The sequence below is a fragment of the Battus philenor genome, unplaced genomic scaffold, assembly GCF_028537555.1.
Source record: "Battus philenor isolate CCGP_79_NKW_IND1 unplaced genomic scaffold, ilBatPhil1.0.hap1 SCAF_21, whole genome shotgun sequence".
Classification (NCBI taxonomy): domain Eukaryota; kingdom Metazoa; phylum Arthropoda; class Insecta; order Lepidoptera; family Papilionidae; genus Battus; species Battus philenor.
This window is the reverse complement of record NW_027181684.1, coordinates 7,073,455-7,094,413: the sequence shown is the minus strand read 5'-3', so window position 1 is coordinate 7,094,413 and position 20,959 is coordinate 7,073,455. Positions and strand designations below refer to the sequence as shown.

Sequence of the window (20,959 nt, the reverse complement as noted above, 5' to 3'; positions counted from 1 at the left end):
AATAAGACTGATTGGCATCAGACAGAACGTCATTCGACAATCTTAACAAAGTCGTCTGCCCTTGTAATAAATGAACGCTCCTCGCTGCACTTGCCAGTCCACGGTTTTTATTTCATGATAATAACAATTCTAAACTTTGTCCAATAGATTATTTATCTTTGAACATTAACAAGAAGTAATGTAATAAAATTTATTGTTAACGCCGCACAAAGTATTTACAGTCAAGAGGAACTGCCGGCGCATTTAATAGTTACTGTAATATAAACACATATAAGCGAACAACGTGGAATGATGTGCACTTCGCTACTTTATGCATAAATTCAAGCGGGTAATACAGTGACGTGCAATAATGAACAAATCAATTATAACAAAGTTTGAACCTTAACTTAAGGTCCTTAAGTTTGCAGGTTGCCAGAATAATACACGTACGCAAGCGTGCGAACAAATAATTGCAAACGCCACACAAACCGCAGGGCAATTAAAATGGCTCTTATAACGCAAACGAGTATTTATAAAGCTACATTACAATATCGATTAGTAATATTTTAAAATAAAATAGAAAATATTCATAACATTCAAGCATTCTTGGAATATATCATAAAAAATAAGGGTTATTACAATTTAGAAGAATTTGTTTCGACCTTCGTGTTTTCAAGTAAAAAAGTAACAGATTTGAATCGAGTACAAAAAAACGTTTTTTTTTCGAGACGTGTATAAAAGGTGAAAAAGGTGTTCTAGTTTCAGTGACTTGTAACGGAAAAAGAAGTAAGTTTCCTTTTTTCTCGAGAGGAAATCCTAAACGGGATACCCTTCCGTTTTCGTGGCATCAAAAGGATAATGCAAGAGTCTGTTAAAATCCTGTAGCCCTTTCGATGTGTGTTATCCAAACTACGGGAATATTTCAGCGTCACCGGTCTTGTATGTCGGTGTTGTATTGAGATATGGACTTCGTGATCCTTCCTGGTAATACTCGTTAAAAACTAAGTCCCTGTTTTAGTTAATAAAAATAAATAGTACGTTAATTTTTCATAAAAACCATTCTTTTATATTCATATCTTTTGACGAATTTATTGGAGTGAATTTAGTGTGACACATGCATGTGCATATCTCACTACGGTTACACTGATAGTTTCTAAACTGCTCACAACCAAATGGATTTATCTCGCTACAAAACCGAGACCGATTTACATTTCAAAAGGATTCCGCCCATTTACGAGAAGCAATTCCGTTCCATTTGTTACGTGAAGGCAAACAATACCTATACTTCGCCTTGGCTGGCAAAGAAAATGAAGTGTTTTATATTTGCCAAGATTTTAGCGCAAACATCATAACCTCATTTTGATAAGCATGCATAAGCATTATATAAATTTAAATATTGTTTTATTAACTTTATATACTTCTCTACGCAAAAGTGTCATTTATTTTTTTACACTTAGGACTAATTATTTAAAAATGTTATAAATATAACGGAAATGAAATAGATATATAATTATATCATCCTTATCATATTAGTCATAGCACATCCTCCGCTGAATACTAGTCTTCGCTATAGATTTGCAATAGTACCGGTTGAAAGCGGCCAGCATCCAGTAACTTCAGACGTGCTTCGGTTTGTTTGTAAGATTGTGGTCTCCACTTCATAGTCTGAAGACCCTAGCGGCTCAACCGTTTTGTGCGCTGTGTGGCCCATCCATTGCCAATTAATCTCGCTAATTCGCATGACTATGACGGTCACTTTCGTCATTCTACGGATCTTCTCATTCCTCATTTCCATTTAATCTTGTATAGAAATAAAGAGCGTAGCGCTCACCATGGCCATTGTGGGCTAATGATTGAGCATCATGTGTAAATGCTTGATTGCGTTTTATTACCCTAAGTCATCACTGGTATACATTGTCATTCATTTTAAGGCTTCGAAGAATATTGGAAGAGAAGATGTTTCGTGATTTCCCGAACGTTGCCCAACCGAGCTGAATTTGACGATTGACCTTTTTCTCGAAATTGGACTTAGCTTTTTTTTTAGTAGTTGTATACAAATATTGTTATAAAGTATATAATATTCTAACATGCTGTTCATGTAATTATGCATATTTGTTATACAGAATAGACCAGGAAAGCGTGCTAATCTAATCCTATATTTTTCTTCACGATTTTATTATAATTTTTATCGATTGTAAATTATTGACAGTGAAATGTTACATTGAGATACGCAGAAATTTGCGCTGTTAACTGCTAAGTAGCTGTTAAGTATGAGTTCAGATGTAAGTTATTATACATATTTTGAGTTTGGACCTTGCTTTCTACGCAAAGAACTCACGTAAAACCTGTGGAATTTCACTTAAAATGTCCACTCTGAAACCTTACATGCGCTTCATAATATTTCCTATGTAAAATTATACTACTCCTTATGCTTTTAAAACTGGAACAAGGTATTGAGTACAATCTTTAGAACACCTAGAATATTTAATAATCTTATTTAATATGTATACCAACGCATACTTTTAGCGTTCAAGTTATTGGTACAACTATGTTTAGGGGTTTTGATTTAACAAAATTATCCTGTGACCTTTAGTTTGTAACAGATTGATTTGTGGGTAAAATGTCATAAATTTTATGTATATACAATAGCCAATATAATACAGATCGATTTTCGTGACTTATAAAATATCAGATATATAAATAAAGTTCGCCTTTGATATTTACGTATGTTTCATTTCTCTACATGTTGATGGACTACTACATTTCGCGCCTAAATTATAATATACATTATTTGTATTTTTTCTTCCTCGATGTGACGGTGACGAGTTCAAATAATTTAACAGTAAAGGAGTGTCATTCAAATAACGAATAATAAAAATACTTTTTTACCACTTTTCGTAAAAAAATATTGGAGCTTAGTTATATATAATATCACTGTATTATTAATAGTATAAAAGTGTTGGATGTCCACATTTATTACGTCCACCATTATTATGGAACACTTACATATCGTAATGAAAACAAATGAACACGATGAAAAGTAGCAATCGAGTGTTATTGTTAATTACGAATATTGCAATTTAGAAATTATTACAATTGTTTTAATAACTAATGTTTTATGTTATTAACTTTTATAGTTGAGATTTTAGTCGATGTGTGAACTACACGAGATAGGTGTTACGAAAGTTAGTATTTTAAGAAGTACATCGATAGATATTTAGCGTTGCTTCAACATGGGATGCTTTATCAACATTTCACTCGTAAGCTGTTTGTGAGGCATTGGTAATTAAGAGATACCGTTCTAAATTCCAGCTGCGAAAGCCAGTGTCGACGGTCTCGATCCCCGGCGCTATGAAGGCATACTCGGGCGGGAGAGACGCGGCGGCCGAGGAGGCGGGCGTCGCGCTCGTGGGTGTCCACAGCGAGTACCCGCGCTACGGAGAGGAGCGAGCCCTCGGCGGCGGCACGTACAAAGGCGGGGGGACGGCTAAGCACAAGCCAAACATAGGATATAGGTCAGCAATTATCCATTATCTCTTAATTAATTTTCTTCACGTGTGAGCCTTCAAGAGAAAAGGGCAGAGGGTTAAATTGAGCTGTCTTTAGCAAAGTTTGTATTACTACCTAACATCAGGAAGAAACGATGATTGAGGACTGCTATATAAAAAAATCATAAAAACATAAATTTAAAATGCCCCATAGATCAACATCAAGCGAAATCCAGTGTCTAGTCTGGTGTCAAGAAAGGTGATGTATCGACTAAACCTACTAAATAAAAATCACAATCTACATGTTTCACGTATATTTAAATTATAGCAATTTGAATAGGTAAATGAAATTAATGTACACTGTGACGTAATTTTCTTCTTGGATTATTCCTTTTTGGTCACTTTTATGGTAACATGAGTAACCTTCTGTAAAGAACAGACAAAATTCGTATTGCAATGGCTAAATTTTAAGAAACTAATACTTAAACCGTGTCTTCAAACTAACGTGAAACCATGTACTTAAAATTATTAATACTCTCAACTATACTGTTTGTAATATGGTGTAGATTTTTACATTAAATTTTGGGAGTTAGCCGTTATCAAGCCAAATCACCCATTTTCGGTTAGACGTTGATTTATTGAATAATCTGTGTACATTCATGCACTACGTGTTATTGTTTACTCTTAAGTAGAAACATTACAATGCCTTAAGTATTAAATGAAACAATTTTTGGATTATGATATGTATCTGGGAGTGAACTGTGCGTATCCGACGAGTAAAATTGTTATATCTTGTTAAGAAAAAAAAGTTAATTAAAGTTATGAATCAACTTTCTATATCGCAGAGGCAATCTAAGAAGATGCCTATGATAACAAGAATGTTTATGAAAATGACAAAGACGAGAAATGCCTTATTAAAAAGTGCACCAAGATTTTAAAAATATAATTTAAAAAACGTAAACGAATATTTAATGTGATTTTTGAATTCTGGGTTTTGTTTTTTACAAATATAACTAAATGTAGTTAAATTATGTAAATTCGTTCTTTTCCAACAATGCTATATGGGCGATTTAGTGTAAACGAGATGCGTTATACTTTTCCGACAATTCATTTCATTTAGTGATTGCATAGTTGCTTCGTAAAATATAAGATATATGTACCCGGAATGTTCATTTTTACAGATGTAATTTATTATAAACACTCTCAAAGTTGATCAAAGAGCATATATTTAAGATTAAAAAAAATTCTGTAAAGAATTAAGGAACCTATATATCTTATTTATAATGGTAATACTAAATGTCATATTTTTATGGTTTATAAGCGCGGTAGTGTCTTAATTTGCCAACATATTGAGATATATCATGGTTCGAAATAAAGTGTAATGAAGAATATTTTATAACAAAATTATATGACACCGCACTATCATGGACGAACCGTGTTAGTTAAGTTGCATCCACTCCGCAGTTACTTTCTATAAAACAACGTTTTCAAGGGCTAGGCTATATATATTGATAATTTATGCTGTCTAGCTTGTGTTAAACAGTCGATATGTGCTTACAATCGATAATATTGTTAAGTGAGTATTACTTCAACACAGCAACGTAAAATAACATACGTTTACGTAATTTTTTTCTTTTTATATTAATGGAGATAATGCGCTGCGAATATAACCAGTTATTTTTTCATGCCGAAATAAATGAGAAAAACCCGTTGCATATTTGAGCTTAAGAACACAGGCTGCGTAACTCGCTTGTTGCTGAACATTACTCTTCGTTATTATCATTCCTGCTGTAGAACATCCACAGTTAATAGTACCCCGTATCCACAGTTAATAGTAAACCGTAAGGAAACAGGCTGTATCCAGAGTCTACCGACGACCTTTACAAGGACGTCTGTCCACGTGGACGTCCCACGCTGCGCTCGCTAGTCCACTTTGCCCCTTTAACTTGCCAATCCGCTAATCTATGTCCCATACTTTCGTTCGTCTATAGATCTCCTAATTTCTAACTCGATCTCGTAGAGAAATCCTGGAAATAGCCTGTTGAACGACTAAGCTTGCCAATAAGACGCCAAATGTTATGTTAATTGTTAATTTCTGTCATGGAAGATATGGATGCAATTAATAATACAACGAATAGTAACTTAATAATATTGTTAGTTAATCTTGTGGTATGGATGCATATTTACTTCTATAAAAATATTCTGGAAGTTAATTTATTTTGAAGCATACGAAAAATGATATCTACAGTTTTTATTACATTTTATGTACCGGAATAGAACCTTATATACGTCCTGATTAAATTTCGTCCCAAACGTGCTCGATGTATGACTAACATTCAAAGTGAGCGCTGAACAATACCTCTATTTGCTAAACAGTCCGTTTCTAACCTTGACCAAACGGAAATAACTTTTAACTGACCGCATCGATCTAGAAAATATAACGTACGGACGATTTCTTCATCTGTTAACTTGTTGTCGAATGATTTCCTAGTATTTTAATGTTATTAAAAATATATGTACACACATTTAATATCATTTATTGAGCCAACTGTAATTTGCATATTTCAATAAATTGGTTTAAACAACAAACAAAATGGAATGACAAACTTAACCAGAAAATCGATAAGCAACCTTATTAAAACAACCGAACTTGTTTGTTTTAAATATTGCTGCAGATGGTTTTAGTAGGTACTGTTTGATTTTTAGTGTAATGTAACATACATTTATATGTTTATAAATAAATAATATGATAAAATTTCGTTGATTTCAGGTTAGGTAGACGAAAGGCATTATTTGAAAAACGAAAACGAATAAGTGACTACGCTTTGGTGATGGGAATGTTTGGTATTATTATAATGGTAATAGAGAACGAACTTTCTAGTGCAGGAGTTTACACAAAGGTAGTAATTTTATGTTTTATATTCAAATGTATAGATTAAATTATATATTCAATAGCTAAAAGCCACTATAAATCTCCTTTTTCAGGCGTCAATTTACTCGCAGGCATTAAAGACACTAATATCTATGTCAACTGTGATTTTACTTGGCCTAATCGTTGCATATCACGCGTTAGAAGTACAGGTAAGCCATTAAAATATATATAAGTATAATTCTTCTATAGAATATTAGAAAATAATTTATTGAAGTTTATTTTAATCATATCTTAGAACAGAAAATATTCTTAAGAGACATCTTAACCAAATATGGAAAAAGTGTTGTGTATGAAATTTAAGGAGTGAAATAAATAATGAACAAATATGATTTATTTTATAATTGTCTTATGTAAAAGCTTGTGAAGATCATGTTTAACATAACTTAATCATTTAAATCTCCATCATAGAGAAATCAGGATATATTAAACGAACTGTACATTCAGTGATATAGTTTGTATCGTTTTGACTATCTGTTCGCTTTCATTGTAATGAATAGCAATGAAATAATATAATAAAATAATACCTTACGGATATTAATTAAATTCTTAAAACAATTCGATGAAAAATATATCCGATTTTACTCATTAATTCATATGGATAATACCACATAAGATAATTTCTGTGTGATGACTTGTCTACGTCATAAAAAGAATGTTAGAGGCCAATGTTATTTTAATTAGAATCAGACTTAACACCTCTGTAAATCCTTAGAAAGCTCCGAGGGTTCTAAACGCCGCCCTGATCTGAAAAAAGCCCGCTAAAACTCAGACGAATTTTCTTGTAGTCATTTGTACATTATCCTTAATAAAGTAGTAGAGGATAAAAGTTCCAGACAATTTTCTTTTCCAAGTTTTTGTTTATATGAACTTCTTAAATATATTTGAAAATAATTAAGAGATTATGTATGAATGTATACCGTACCGCAAATAGTTGCCCACGAGAGAGTTAAAAATTTTACAAAAGCTTTCTTTAGGCTTTTTGGATTTTATAATATGTAATATAAAAGGCATTAAGTTCGCCGTTATACCTAAAATGTATAAAAAGTGTTTAAATAAATGAATTAATAAAGATATAACAAGCTTTACTTCATTTCAAGCGCTAATCTTATGCGAATCTCTTATTTTTCAAATCTATTAATATTTCTATAGATCTAGAATAGATCGACAAATATTATTAACTATGTACCGTCACAAAATCTTAATATCTCTTCACTAAACTTTAAGTGAATCGTAAAAACGAAATGTCGAGAAAATAAGCAGTTGTAAAAAAGATTAATTATAAAACTATTCCTCGATCGTTCCAGCTACGTTCGAAAAAGAAATTTTCTTTCCTCGATGTATATTTAACAACGCGATTTTAGCCAGCTTAAAAGTTTCAACGTATTTAAAATTTATTCGACTTTTTTCATAACATTTTAGCCGTACCGTGATAACTGGTGTTCTTAAATATTTGATAAGGTGAAGCTACTGCGCCGTCGTTCAGATTTCTGTTTCCTTCTTTTGTAACATTTACGTATAAATTATGGTTATGCGATGTTAGTTTGAACGATTTAGATTATAACATGTTTTAGTTCAGTGTACGTTAGCGCCAGTTTAATTACAAAATAGAAATATGAAAAACAAACACGTTAAATATTAGAACATTTCTTATTTTCAAATAAAAAAGTAAATGTTGTAGATAAAACTTAAAAACTATTTATTAAAAATAAGGTCAATGTGCGATAAAATATCTCATAATAGGACAAAGTTATTACCACAAAATCATTTATAATAAATAGAAACAATCATTTACACACTTTTAACTTAAAAATTGGCATAAGAATATGGTAGTTATCTATAATTTAGTGTTCCGTATATTGAAAAGTTTGGGTAAACCAAAATTACATTTAGAATTAATGTCAACTTGTTAAACAAATGTATTTTTTTATAATTTCAGTTATTTATGATTGACAACTGCGCCGACGACTGGCGAATAGCAATGACGTGGCAGCGAATAGCACAAATAGCCTTGGAGCTCGCGATTTGTGCCGTCCATCCCATTCCGGGCCAGTACACCTTCACCTGGACTACCAAACTGGCTAACAAAGGCGGTGTTATAGGTGTTGAAGTTGTAAGTTTAAAACGTCCGTATAATTTCATACTTACCGTTAAAAGATTCTGATTTAAAAAGACAAAATCAAATTGTTCATTAAAACCCTTTTATTTATTAATATCTACGTATATTATAATTTAATGTTTTTTTCTTAGGAAACAATGTATAAGCAAATTCAGGTCTGTATAAAAAGTTGCTACCACAAAACCTGTGTGATGTATTTAAGTGTATCACGCATGTATGATTTCTCTTGAATTGTCTGTCCGTTCAAATCGAACCCACAATTCATTTGTACTAATCAAACACAGATGTCCCTGCGTATAACTACCTTGTGTTCATTTAATTCATATGAAATAAATGTTAGAAGATTGTAATTATCAAATTTAAAAAGAAATGATTTTTACATATAATATTTTTATTTGTACAATTTTTTGTTATCGGTCTTTCAAAACTTTGTAAATCAACAATCTTCTGACAAAATTCAAACAGATTTGTTGAAATAGTTAAAATATTATTTAAATATAAATTAATTAAGAGATAGTTTAACAGCCAATAAAACAAAATGAACATTATATTTCATTTAGTAGACTAGTCAGTAGTCCATGTTAACTAAATGAACAATTATCTTCACCGCAGTATAATTGGCTTTATTCATAGTTAGCGTGAAAGTATGCTTTATAAGTATTTTAAATAAGCGACAAATAACAGACGTGTTATTTTAATTTAATTACAATTGTTAACTTGCGTGATAGTTTCTGTGTTTAAAGTAAAAAATATAAATACAATTTGTAAAGTTTTTACGTTAGAGTTAACATTAGGATGACAAAGTAAAGGAATTTACAATAGACATAATCAGACTGTGGCGTGTGGCTGAACTTAGATAAATTTCACATTATGTTTGCTGGGTTGGATCGCAACTCGAGTGCAGTTTAACAACCGTTTCCCTTCATTTGTTAGCCTAAAAATGGCATTTTCACGTTTCGTGGGTAAAGGCAAGTAGTAGCAAAGCTTGGAGAGTCTCTAGTCCGCTTCTGCCCGAGCCGCTACATAAAATTTGAGTTGAAATTAATTGATAGTCTTACTTCTGTTAGTGATACAGCGACTTAAAATTTACTTATTGTACTATTTAAAATTGTTTTTAGTAACTCAACAAAATTACGGGACATTTGCTTATTCTTAATATAGTATTCTGTTTCTGTATTTATTTTATTGTATTCTATTAACCTATTCATGCATGTATTGGAATATTTACAGTGACCACTTGTGTAAGTCATGAGAAGAATGCCCAAAGAGTCCAGTTAAATATAAAATAGAATCAGATTGAACTTCTCTTTATTGGTATGCTTCAACTTAAAGCTGCGAGGGTCCCAAAAGCGCCCTAATCTAAAATGAGCGCACAACATTCCCAGACGGGTTTTTTGAGCTCATTTTTGCAATAGATTTTTGTAGAAGTTTTTATTAATTAAAAAATATTAAATATATAACATGATGATGCAGTGGTATTATAAGGAAGTGTAATAATAACTTCATAGTTGTCCACCAAAGAGAAATAGAATAAATTAACTGCTATGTAATTTGCAAAGAATGTTTTGCGTCTTTTTTGTGACATATGACAACTGTTTAACTTTTGGCAAGGCATATAGATCCACTGGGAATGATTTCTCAAAGATCTGAGTTGACGTAGCCTATGTCTCGTTATAGGAAGTATACTTTAGAGCTTCTTGGAAAGCCGTTAAATTATTTATTTAGATTACTGGATGAAGAAACTTTCGAACTAAAAATGTAGTCGTATAGACTCGCTTCTTTTGGTAGAAAATTGAATGAGCTAATCCGATATTTTTTTTTAGTTGCGACCTTAAAGTCAGATTTTTTTAGAAAATTAAAGACAATTTTGTCATGGAACTAAATAACTTTTTTAAGTAATGTTTTGTCCATTTTGATCGATGACCTTTTGCCATGTTTCAGGCAGCTTCATAATCCCACGTTCATAAAACTGCTAGTTTTTATTAGTAAAGACTGAATAGATACGATTTGACGTCATCATCATTATTGAATTTTTTACCATTCAAGGAGGTTTGTAAAGATCGAAACAAAAAGTAATCAAAAGGTGCAAGGTCATGACTATGGTGGATGTGGCAAAACACCGCAACCAAGCTAGAATAATTTTTGCGGAGTGACCAAAGATGTGGACTTGCATTGTCATGATGGAATACAACACTTTTTCGATTTGTCAATTCGGGCCGCTTTTCTTCAACTGCATTGTTTAATTTCGTTAGTTGTTCAATGTAGACATCAGAATTTATTGTTAGGGTGCTGGTAATAGATCAAAGTAGACAATTCATCTGTAATTCCACAAAACGGATAACAAAACCTTCTTTTGATGAATATACAGCTTTTGATGGTTTTTGGGTTGGTTCACCTGGCCTGCTCCATGATCTTTTCCGCTTGATATTGTTCTAAACAATTCATTTTTCATCACCAGTAATCAGTCATTTTAAAAATGGATCTTTTTCATTAAAATTCAGTTTCTTTAAATGCGTTTCTTTCAGTTCGCGCGGAACCCATGCGTCGAGTTTTTGAACATAGCCAAGCTGTTTCAAGTGATTTTCAATGCATGTTGTGATACATGAAGCTTCTCTGCAATCTCACGTGTTATATTGTGACGATCCGAATCGATTATTGCTTTGATTAGGACGTCATCAACTTTAACTGGACGACCAGAGTGGTTTACATCTTTAAGTGAAAAATCACCAGAATGAAATTTGGCAAACCAATTATGGCACTGCCGTTCTTTTAAGGCTTCGTCATTATAAACAGCACATGACTTTTTATGAGCTTGCGATACGTTTTTCCCTTTGCGGAAATAAGAAAAGTAAAATATGACGAAAATGTTCCTTCTAATTTTTCATTTTTCAACGAAGGCCAAACGAAAACTTCGCAATCGATCAAAAAACTTTTTTACTGATTGACAGCTGTCAAATAACAAATTGTGTTTTACTTTTGTACTACGTCTGCAACTTAACAAAACTTAAAAAACTATATATAAATATATATTTACGACTTCATCAAATTACCTTTACAGATATTTAAAGATTAATATACCTCCTTTAATGATTTTTTTTTAATGAAACCGAAATAAATCTTCGGATTAATTACTCACATAAGCAAACATCGTAAATTTAAAAAAAAATTTGGAACGGATTGTTTACTCAAGAATATTCAATCATCTTTACTCCGTCGTTGTATGATTAAAATTTATTGTAAATCGATCGCTAATAATTATGTATCAGAACAGCACATTGTTATTCCAAAATTATTTTTTTTATCTTTATATCAATTAATAAATTTGCAGTGTTCATAAAAGTATAAGTAATGTGCTATCTAACTGTTTCAACAAATCTGTAAATTATTGATGTTAACATTGTTATATGCACGTGTGCTGTAGTAATATATAAATAGTTCTATGTGATAAAAATATTTTAGTAAAATAACTATGTTTTGATATGCGGTCATGGCAAAAGATTATAATTTAGATTCGATAGCAAATTTGCTAACAATATTTGAGATTTTTTATAACATAATTCGACGAGATACGAATATGGTATTAAAAATTATTTTTGCATTTCCTGTATCCATAACATTAAATGTAAATTAATTACTTAATTTATGGTGATCCCTTTATCCTTGGTTGTATATGTTTGTGTTATTGTTTTGTTGTGAAAATGCTGAGTGCGTTTGTTAACGTTTTTCTAATAATAAAATACTGTTAATATATAACGTTAAAAAGATAAAAATAATCATAAATAAGAATATGTATAAACTTTTTTAAATTAATTATTTTTTTCATTATGCTATGATGCATTTAATTCAATTTATCATTAATATATGTATTTTTTTACTTTCAGGTTCCTTACGACGTTACCTTATCCCTGCCGATGTTCTTTCGGCTTTATTTAATATGCAGGGTTATGCTTCTTCACAGTAAACTGTTTACTGATGCATCTTCTAGAAGTATAGGAGCCTTGAATAGGATTAATTTTAATACTAGGTAATGGCTTCAATGTCAATTTAAATATAAATATGAAATGAAGAACAAATATATTTTATTTTCTTAACTACGCCAATATTTTTTACAATAAAGAATATGATTAGCCTTAATTAATCACAATATAATAACTATATCGCTCGTCTCTTACAGGTTTGTGTTAAAAACACTTATGACTATTTGTCCTGGCACCGTTTTATTAGTTTTTATGGTATCTTTATGGATAATAGCAAGTTGGACGTTGCGGCAATGTGAAAGGTTTGTATTGTTATTATTAATTATCACAAAATAGCACTATACTATCTTAACGATGTGTGGACCAAGTAAAATATATGAAGTAAACATGAAGTGCATAGTGAACAGATGTTTTACTATTGTAAAAAATGTAATTGTCATCAGAAATAATTAGTCGTAACTTGGCTATTTATTTATTTTTATTTGCAATTACTTTGAGCGCTTTGATTTACTTGTATTTGTGAAAATTGTTCTTAGCTATGCTTTATTTTTATCCGTATTACCATTAAACAACTGTCATCGTTTTAATGAAATAAAAATTTGTACGTAACTTTCTTTTATTGCCTACACAGATATGCAATTGCTTAAGTACTGTGTCGTTGTGTAGTTGTTTTTTTATTTGTCCTATGTGTAGTCCACATTGTTGTTATAATAGGAAAAAAGATGTTCGTTCACGACCATTAATTATAATTATTGAGTTTAAGAGTTTGACTTTGACTGTATATGATCAATTATATCTCACATGCTGTGTTATTAAGCATAATCTTATTAAATAGATATATACATAAATATTTTTATTATCATTTAGATAATAAACAATAAATATGTTTGTGTTATTTAAAAAGATGACTATATTGAAAGACGCAATAAGTAGCTGTCTAATCAGTTTGATATAATATTGCTTACAAGATTGTAATTTTAAGTAACAAAGGACAATAGATACGCACAAGATGGCTCGGTATGCGAAACGGTTTTTGTTTTAACCGTTCAATAATATTTTTAGCATCGCACCTTCACCACTATCATTCATTTACAAAGTCGCAGTTGTATCCAGTATAAAGGGCTTTCTAATAATTATACCTATTGTATTTCTTTCTTATTTCGTGTCTCTCACTTTAATGTTGATTATCTGTGTTTAATTAGTCTGTAAGAAAGTTCGCGCATGGCCAAAGTATATTTGATTATATTGAGTGTTTAGATTGCACGTTGTTTACATTTTTTTCCAAACCTTGCATATATGTGGCGTAAGAAAATTTATTACTTTAATATAACTGAGCTGATCCTTTCCTTGAATAGAAGTTGCTTCATCGATAAATATTTTGATTTAATTTACTCCTGTAAAGTGAACAGAATTCAAATAACGTATAATTTTTATGAAAATCTTCAAAGCACATATTTCTGATCAATGTTATTGACATTAGTTAAAATATTAATATTATCACTATCGGTTATTTTGTGGTTCTTGTCGGGCATTTTGGCTCTCAGGTTCCACGATGAAGATCATGCAAATTTGCTAAATTCAATGTGGCTGACTGCTATTACCTTCCTCTGTGTTGGGTACGGCGATATTGTCCCCAACACTTACTGCGGCCGCGGCATTACTCTCACCTGCGGCATGGTGGTATGTATAAACTATAGAAGCCTACTGTGGACTTTAATTCCTTTTAGGTATTTTAACACGTTGATCGTTTTGAAGAGTAAATATAAATTTAAGTAATCGATAATGTTCCGTTGGATCTATTTTTCTACGTATTTGCAAAATAGGTTGGTAAAGGTGAGCCATTTTATGCGTAAAATATTTGACACTTCATTCATATATAAGTTTTGCGATCAAAGTCAAACTCTTTAAAATCTATCCAAATTTTACTTTACTATTATTGAGCTACTGGACGGTATAATTTTCGATTTTATTTTTATTTAAGATACACTTCTATTTTTTTTTGTTGTCCGTGTATTTACCGGTTTAAACAGCCAGAGATACAATTTATTAACGATTCAGGTTTCACGATGAAGAACACGCTAATCTACTGAATGCGATGTGGCTTATTGCCATAACATTTCTCTCCGTCGGTTTTGGAGACATTGTGCCAAACACATATTGCGGCAGAGGTATTGCCGTAAGCACCGGTATCATGGTAAGTTTGTGTCACATACGTTATACGCGTTGACTGACAAACAATATTGTTTTATTTTCAAGTTCTACAATTAATTAAATGTATTCCAAATTCCGTTTTCAAACTTAACTAGAATGTCAGTCAACGCTTATATATAACATACTCCAAAACACATAACACTAGATAATTAGCAAAGAAACGGTCACTCTAATTCTACGAAAGTGTTCGGTGTTGAAATGTAAATGAATGTATACACAAAAACTGGCATATGTATGTATGTTTGTAATTCTGTCGTATTTAATCTTTTGCTTTCACAAAGTTTTCAAAGGTAAATAATGTATGTTTTATTTATTAAACGTTAAATTTTTAAAGATAGTTTATTACATAATAAGATTATTAACTTTAAATTCATAAAATACAAAAAACTGTTTCGAAGTGAGTTTGTACCGATAAAAATAATAACGTCCATTTCCCTGTTAAAGCCAGCTATTAGATGAACTATATCGTAGTATGGAATGCTTCAAATCTCTTTTCTATCTGTAGATTTCTATCCACATTCTTAATATTTCACCAAATGCACTATACATTAATTTTCTAAAATGGCTCACTTTTCCTCCAGTTTATTTAGACAAAAAAACATTAATAAACTCATTGCACCTTAATTAGTATTCATGTTAAATTTAATTAAGTTTAAAATTTATCATAAAAAATTTTGTAATAAAGAAATTTGCACATATTAGACTAAATAGTTTTTAATGGATTATTTGCCACATTGATTAGATATTTTCTTGGTAAAGAGTGTGATTTACCGTGCTATGGTACAAAAATAAATTCTATTAATTAACTAGTTTTTAATATTATCTGTAAATTGCTACATCTAAGTGTGTGATAGATAAAATTGGTAATGAATTTTATTAACCTCATCATTTCTGTTTGAGCTAAAATTTATAAATAAATAAGCAGTTGAATTTCTGTATAAAAATAACTATCTAATTTCAATGCTAAACTAATAATGTAAATAATTGGTACAAAAAATCAAAATTTGACATTAAGTTCCATTTCATAATTTTATTAACGAGTATAATTTGTATGCATATTTATTTATTGATTTTTTGTATGAATTGAATTAAGTTGCCATAATAATAACCTACGTATTAGGCTAATATGTAGCACATAGCTCAGAAAGTAATTTATTTTTAATTTATAGCCTTAAACGCATTAATTTTTTGAGGAATGTAAGACTTCGAATGCTTAACACAATTGCTTACGTTTTACATTAAGGTATTCACTTAACAGGGAGCTGGATGCACAGCGTTATTAGTCGCGGTTGTTTCAAGGAAGTTAGAATTAACTAGAGCTGAGAAGCACGTTCATAACTTCATGATGGATACACAACTTACTAAAAGAGTAAGTATTCCATCAACGTCAGTTCATCACAATTATTATTAATCTAATTAACAGGGGGCGGGATGTACAGCATTGTTAGTGACCGTTGCTTCGAGAAAGTTAGAATTAACTAGAGCGGAGAAACACGTTCATAACTTCATGATGGAAACTCAGCTCACGAAGAAGGTAAGGTTCTGTTTCGAAATGGTAGGACGAGTGAAGGTAAGGAACACGCGAATGAAAAGATATAACTGAACCATTGTTAAAGCAAGAATTATTCATTGTAGCGTGCGTTTAGCTTTTTAATATTCTTAGGGGCAGACTTCACAAATTTTTACCAATTGATCTAATAGATTAGTTACTAATTATTTTTAATATTACAGATACAACACAATCTAAAGCTCACACGAATACACCGACATACGCACTCGAACGTATCATATATGATTTTTTTCTTACATGAAATTTTTAATATTTCTGAAAGTAGTATGTAGAAATAGTATACATTAAATTAACAAAATTTAGATGAAAAATCTTACATAAAATACTCAATGTTTCCATCAATATGCTTATAAACTTTCAGCTTAAAAACGCTGCTGCCAACGTTTTGAGAGAAACATGGTTAATTTACAAGCACACAAGACTCGTGAAAAGAGTGCATCCGGGACGGGTGCGGACTCATCAAAGAAAGTTTTTGCTAGCCATTTACGCGTGAGTGCTTACATAGCTTATGAATGAGTTTAAGCTATTTCGACCACATTAGTACCACTGCATTAAGTATCTTTATTGTCTAGTTTGAAATTCATTTTGTAATAATAAATTTCTTTAGGTTAAGATACTAATTAGCAACGACAAATTAATTGATGCTTATATGTTCTATAATTGGCTCTGTTTACGTCTAGTTTATGACTGAGCCATATACAAAAGTTTATGATTTAATTAAGTCTTACGGTGCAGAACCGTGGCATGCAGAAGTGAGAGTTCTGGTTTCAAGTTTACAGTTTCTCAACGAGCGATGCAATCAAGAATGTAAAGATCCGTAGACAAACGAAAGTCATATATCGTACAGAACAGATGCCAGCTGGGACTCAAGGTTCTGGAGTGGATCCTACAAAGTTCACGGATGTGACTTTGTTAAGGTCGTCAGAAAACGCTGGATGCAGGCAGCTTCCATCTGGTCTTATTGGAAATCTATGGAAGAGGCCTATGTCCACCAGATGAACTGAAACGATAAACAATGCTTATTAGATTATGATAAACATTATATAAAAATTCATATAAAGTATAAGTCAAATTTAGTTGTACGGTCGAAGAAAAAATATTCTTATTCAGCTTAACTTGAAAGCAGTGTTAGAGTACCTGTATTTGAAAACGCAATTCATGTAAAGTGAAATAATTTTTAATTTTATTAGGTTACGTAAAGTGAAAATGGATCAAAGGAAACTAATGGATAATGCAAACACAATAACAGACATGGCCAAGGTAAATCCATATTCATTTTTTTTATATTATAGCTAATGCTATTTATTTACACTTCCATTTCGATTAGATCGATAGATGGCACTGAAGTATAAAACATTCAAACATTTATTTAGTGAATGAATTAATTAAAAATTAAGCATGTTAATACAGCATTTTGTAACTAGAAATTTTATATTCTTTTTCATTATCCCCATTATTAGCAAATTTATTTAACTTATTGAAAGCATATATATACATTTATAACATTCCGTCAAAAACTAGAATAGTCGATGATTGTAAAAACAAATAGTAGCTGTTTTGCATGCATATCCCTACTTTTGTAAAATTGATCATTTATTAATTTTTCCTCATTCGATACAGTAATGCTATCATTCAAAAATAATTGTGAGCTGCTAAAATAGTAGTTGCTACGTACGTCTGTCTTACGCTTCCAGTTACAATCATTTAATAGCTAAAAATAATAATTTAGTATTTTTTAAGAACACAATAATTATACTTGAACAAGGAAAATTTCGCCGCCAATAACAATTATGCTAAAAAATACACAGTACACGAAGCCACGATTAGAACCAACAGTGGGTAAAGAGCTGCAAAGCGATTGATTGTAGGACCCTTTTCTGTTGCAGACCCAAAACACTGTTTACGAGATAGTGTCGGACATGAGTACGAGGCAGGATAATATTGAGGAGCGGTTGACTAGTCTAGAAGAAAAACTTACTTCTTTGCAGGTAAAATATGTTATATTCATATTTTTTCGCAAGCTTTGCAAGTTATATTTTTTCTGAACTTAAACATTTTTTTTTTGTAAAAAATGAGTACTTCACTACCTATTTCCATTAAAGATAGTTTTAAAAAAAGTAAAACATTATTCGATGTGCTAATTTAATAACTATCATTCATGAAAAACTCAAGACTCGGCTTTCTATCATATGTTACTTACGAGTCCTGGGATATTTTGGTCACATCACCCGTGACTACTAGTTTTCTTTGGTAAACCACTTGTAGCAAAAGTAGATGGAAAGACTACGTGTATAAAACCTACCTGCTGGTCTGATTTAGTTAAGTCATTCACTTTCATTAACTGGACTTTCTATAACTACTGCCCTTAAGAAAACAAAAGATAGAATGTAATGAATTATGGAATAATTAATATGATATATAAATGAATTATAAATAATTATAAATTATAAATAAATGAATTATGGATAACTTGTCATTGATTCCGTCAAGGCATTCGACGAACACACCTTTAAAAATGAAGGAACTACTGATAAGATAATTATTGTATAATAAAACTTAGAATTTTAATAAACAACGCAAACTGGCTTCAATACAAAGTAAAAAGTGTTAACTTAATATTACTTATATTTGTAACAGGAACAAATGAATACAATACCAGATATAATGGCTCGATGCTTACAACAGTATTGGGAAAGAACTGAACAACGCAGAAATTATCTTCATCCTGATACAGCAGCAGTGCCAACACCTCCTTCTTCGACAGTCACACCATATGCCAGGTAAATACATACATGGTAATTGAAAAAAATAACGTGCTTTAATATTTTACTACTCGAGGCCTCTTCTAGAGACAAACCGGGTTATAAATATAACCATAAATACACTTATTAAAAATTTCATCCAAATCTTAAATTAACATAAGTACTATGAAAATAATTTAAGTATATTTCGTCTGATTCTTTTACACTGATAAGTATAATGCTATGGAAACCGTAGACCCACCGTAGGTATGTGCATCCTGATGGGGGAGTATTGGCTGCACCGTTTCGATTTTCTGTCGTAAACGCTTGCGGTGTTATGCTCATGTTCTTATCCTTGCCCCTTACTTGGCTACTTTCTTTTCTTAGGCGCGGTATAGCGATTTCGGTTGAATTATAACAACAATCATGTTAATAATTTATTCATATTTTTATTCTCAGTTATTAGGATGGAAAGAAAATGTATTTTAACACACAACAAGCTGCATTAAAGCATACTTATTATTACTATTGCTATGGGATAATTTATAATGAAACTATAGCAAATTTTTCTTTATTACCAGGCCGCTTGCTTCAGTTTCACATCCTTGGCCGCCCAGTCCTGTCGTCCAAGCATCGCGTGCTCACTCGGCCCCAGAGTCATCAGCAGTTCATTCGCCATCACCAGCTCAGCCTACTCCATCGAGTCCCGCTCCGCCTTTGGGACGAACTCAGCTACCTAGCTGAGTACCGCCCTCCAATTCCGAACTCCTTTGCTGAACTCGACGAAACTCGGCTCCTATCCTGTGATCCTCCTTATATCACGACTATACTTAAGTTTATCGGGAAAATCGTTTCACAGTCGAATATTCCAAGCCTTTGTAAACTACTATGAAGACATTGCAAAGTTAGCTTAATTACGACACATTGAAGTTTAAATGAGTTTACTCGTTCGGCATTTAATTCAGTACTATATGTTTATCTTTTACTGTGCAACAACAAAAGTGTTATTTGCCCGCCGTCATCGTAACCGGTTGTTGGAGAAGTGAAATGAGTTTCCCGGTTCACCGATGAGCGAAGCCACAGTGCGAGACAAGGTCAGCCGCAGTTTCCTTCGCTGTTCCTCGAAGATTCGGAAGTGACAGACTGTTTTCTAGTGGTACTGTTTAGATAGTTCATAGAGTCGGGTGAAAAGACCTATTGGGAGTTAACGAAATGCTTTATCATAAACGCTTTGGAAAATTAGGTGATAAATTTTGTTGTTATTTGCTATTGTTAAGATAAGAAAGTATACACATGGTTTATGTTTTACATTTTTGTTCAAACAAGAATATATTAATTTTACACCAGTTGATGTATTTTGGCGCATAATTAAAATACACAAGGACACAAGGTTGAATTGTTAAACATTTATAATTTATAAATATTTTCAATCTTGAATCAAGTAGATGAAGATTTAGACCACTGTTAACTGTATATTAACGTTTGCTGAATGCATAGAACGGATGCAGATCAATGATAGAGTAAGGTTTACTGAACGATAACATCAAATATAATATAAAGTCTATTATACCCATATATATATATATATATATATATATATATATATATATATATATGTATATATTATTGTCTGAATTTATTAAAAGTTATTAAAAAGGTTTCGTACCAATAATACACGACAGCTTTAGTACATTAAAGATAATTCAGTCAATATCTTTTAGTCTCGTCACACATTGATATTTTATAGTTCTATAATACGGCGAGAGTATGGTGTATACAACACATATTTATAGAGATAGTATAATTAAATTGTTACTACCTGCCTGTTGACATATAAATTGTATTATAAATTAAGAAAGCTTTGTATAAGAAGTTAAGATTGATGGCTGTCTGAATAGTGCCTAAAACACTACGAAAATTTCAAATATTCTGTTTAGTACCTTTA

At 31.4% G+C, this 20,959-nt stretch overlaps 1 protein-coding gene across 1 annotated transcript in view; it reads left to right on the top strand.

Moving 5' to 3' along the window:
• Nucleotides 1-19,879, top strand: part of SK (small conductance calcium-activated potassium channel) — a 61,976-nt gene extending 42,097 nt beyond the window's left edge. Inside the window, exons 2-14 of the mRNA XM_068766415.1 lie at nucleotides 3,292-3,494; nucleotides 6,238-6,367; nucleotides 6,453-6,548; nucleotides 8,336-8,509; nucleotides 12,397-12,539; nucleotides 12,690-12,794; nucleotides 14,551-14,686; nucleotides 16,127-16,237; nucleotides 16,635-16,762; nucleotides 17,464-17,533; nucleotides 18,160-18,261; nucleotides 18,911-19,053; nucleotides 19,596-19,879. Coding sequence (XP_068622516.1) covers nucleotides 3,292-3,494; nucleotides 6,238-6,367; nucleotides 6,453-6,548; nucleotides 8,336-8,509; nucleotides 12,397-12,539; nucleotides 12,690-12,794; nucleotides 14,551-14,686; nucleotides 16,127-16,237; nucleotides 16,635-16,762; nucleotides 17,464-17,533; nucleotides 18,160-18,261; nucleotides 18,911-19,053; nucleotides 19,596-19,758 — 1,704 coding nt within the window. The 3' untranslated portion in view covers nucleotides 19,759-19,879. The remainder of the gene's footprint in view (nucleotides 1-3,291; nucleotides 3,495-6,237; nucleotides 6,368-6,452; nucleotides 6,549-8,335; nucleotides 8,510-12,396; nucleotides 12,540-12,689; nucleotides 12,795-14,550; nucleotides 14,687-16,126; nucleotides 16,238-16,634; nucleotides 16,763-17,463; nucleotides 17,534-18,159; nucleotides 18,262-18,910; nucleotides 19,054-19,595) is intronic.
• Nucleotides 19,880-20,959: the final 1,080 nt, after the last annotated feature.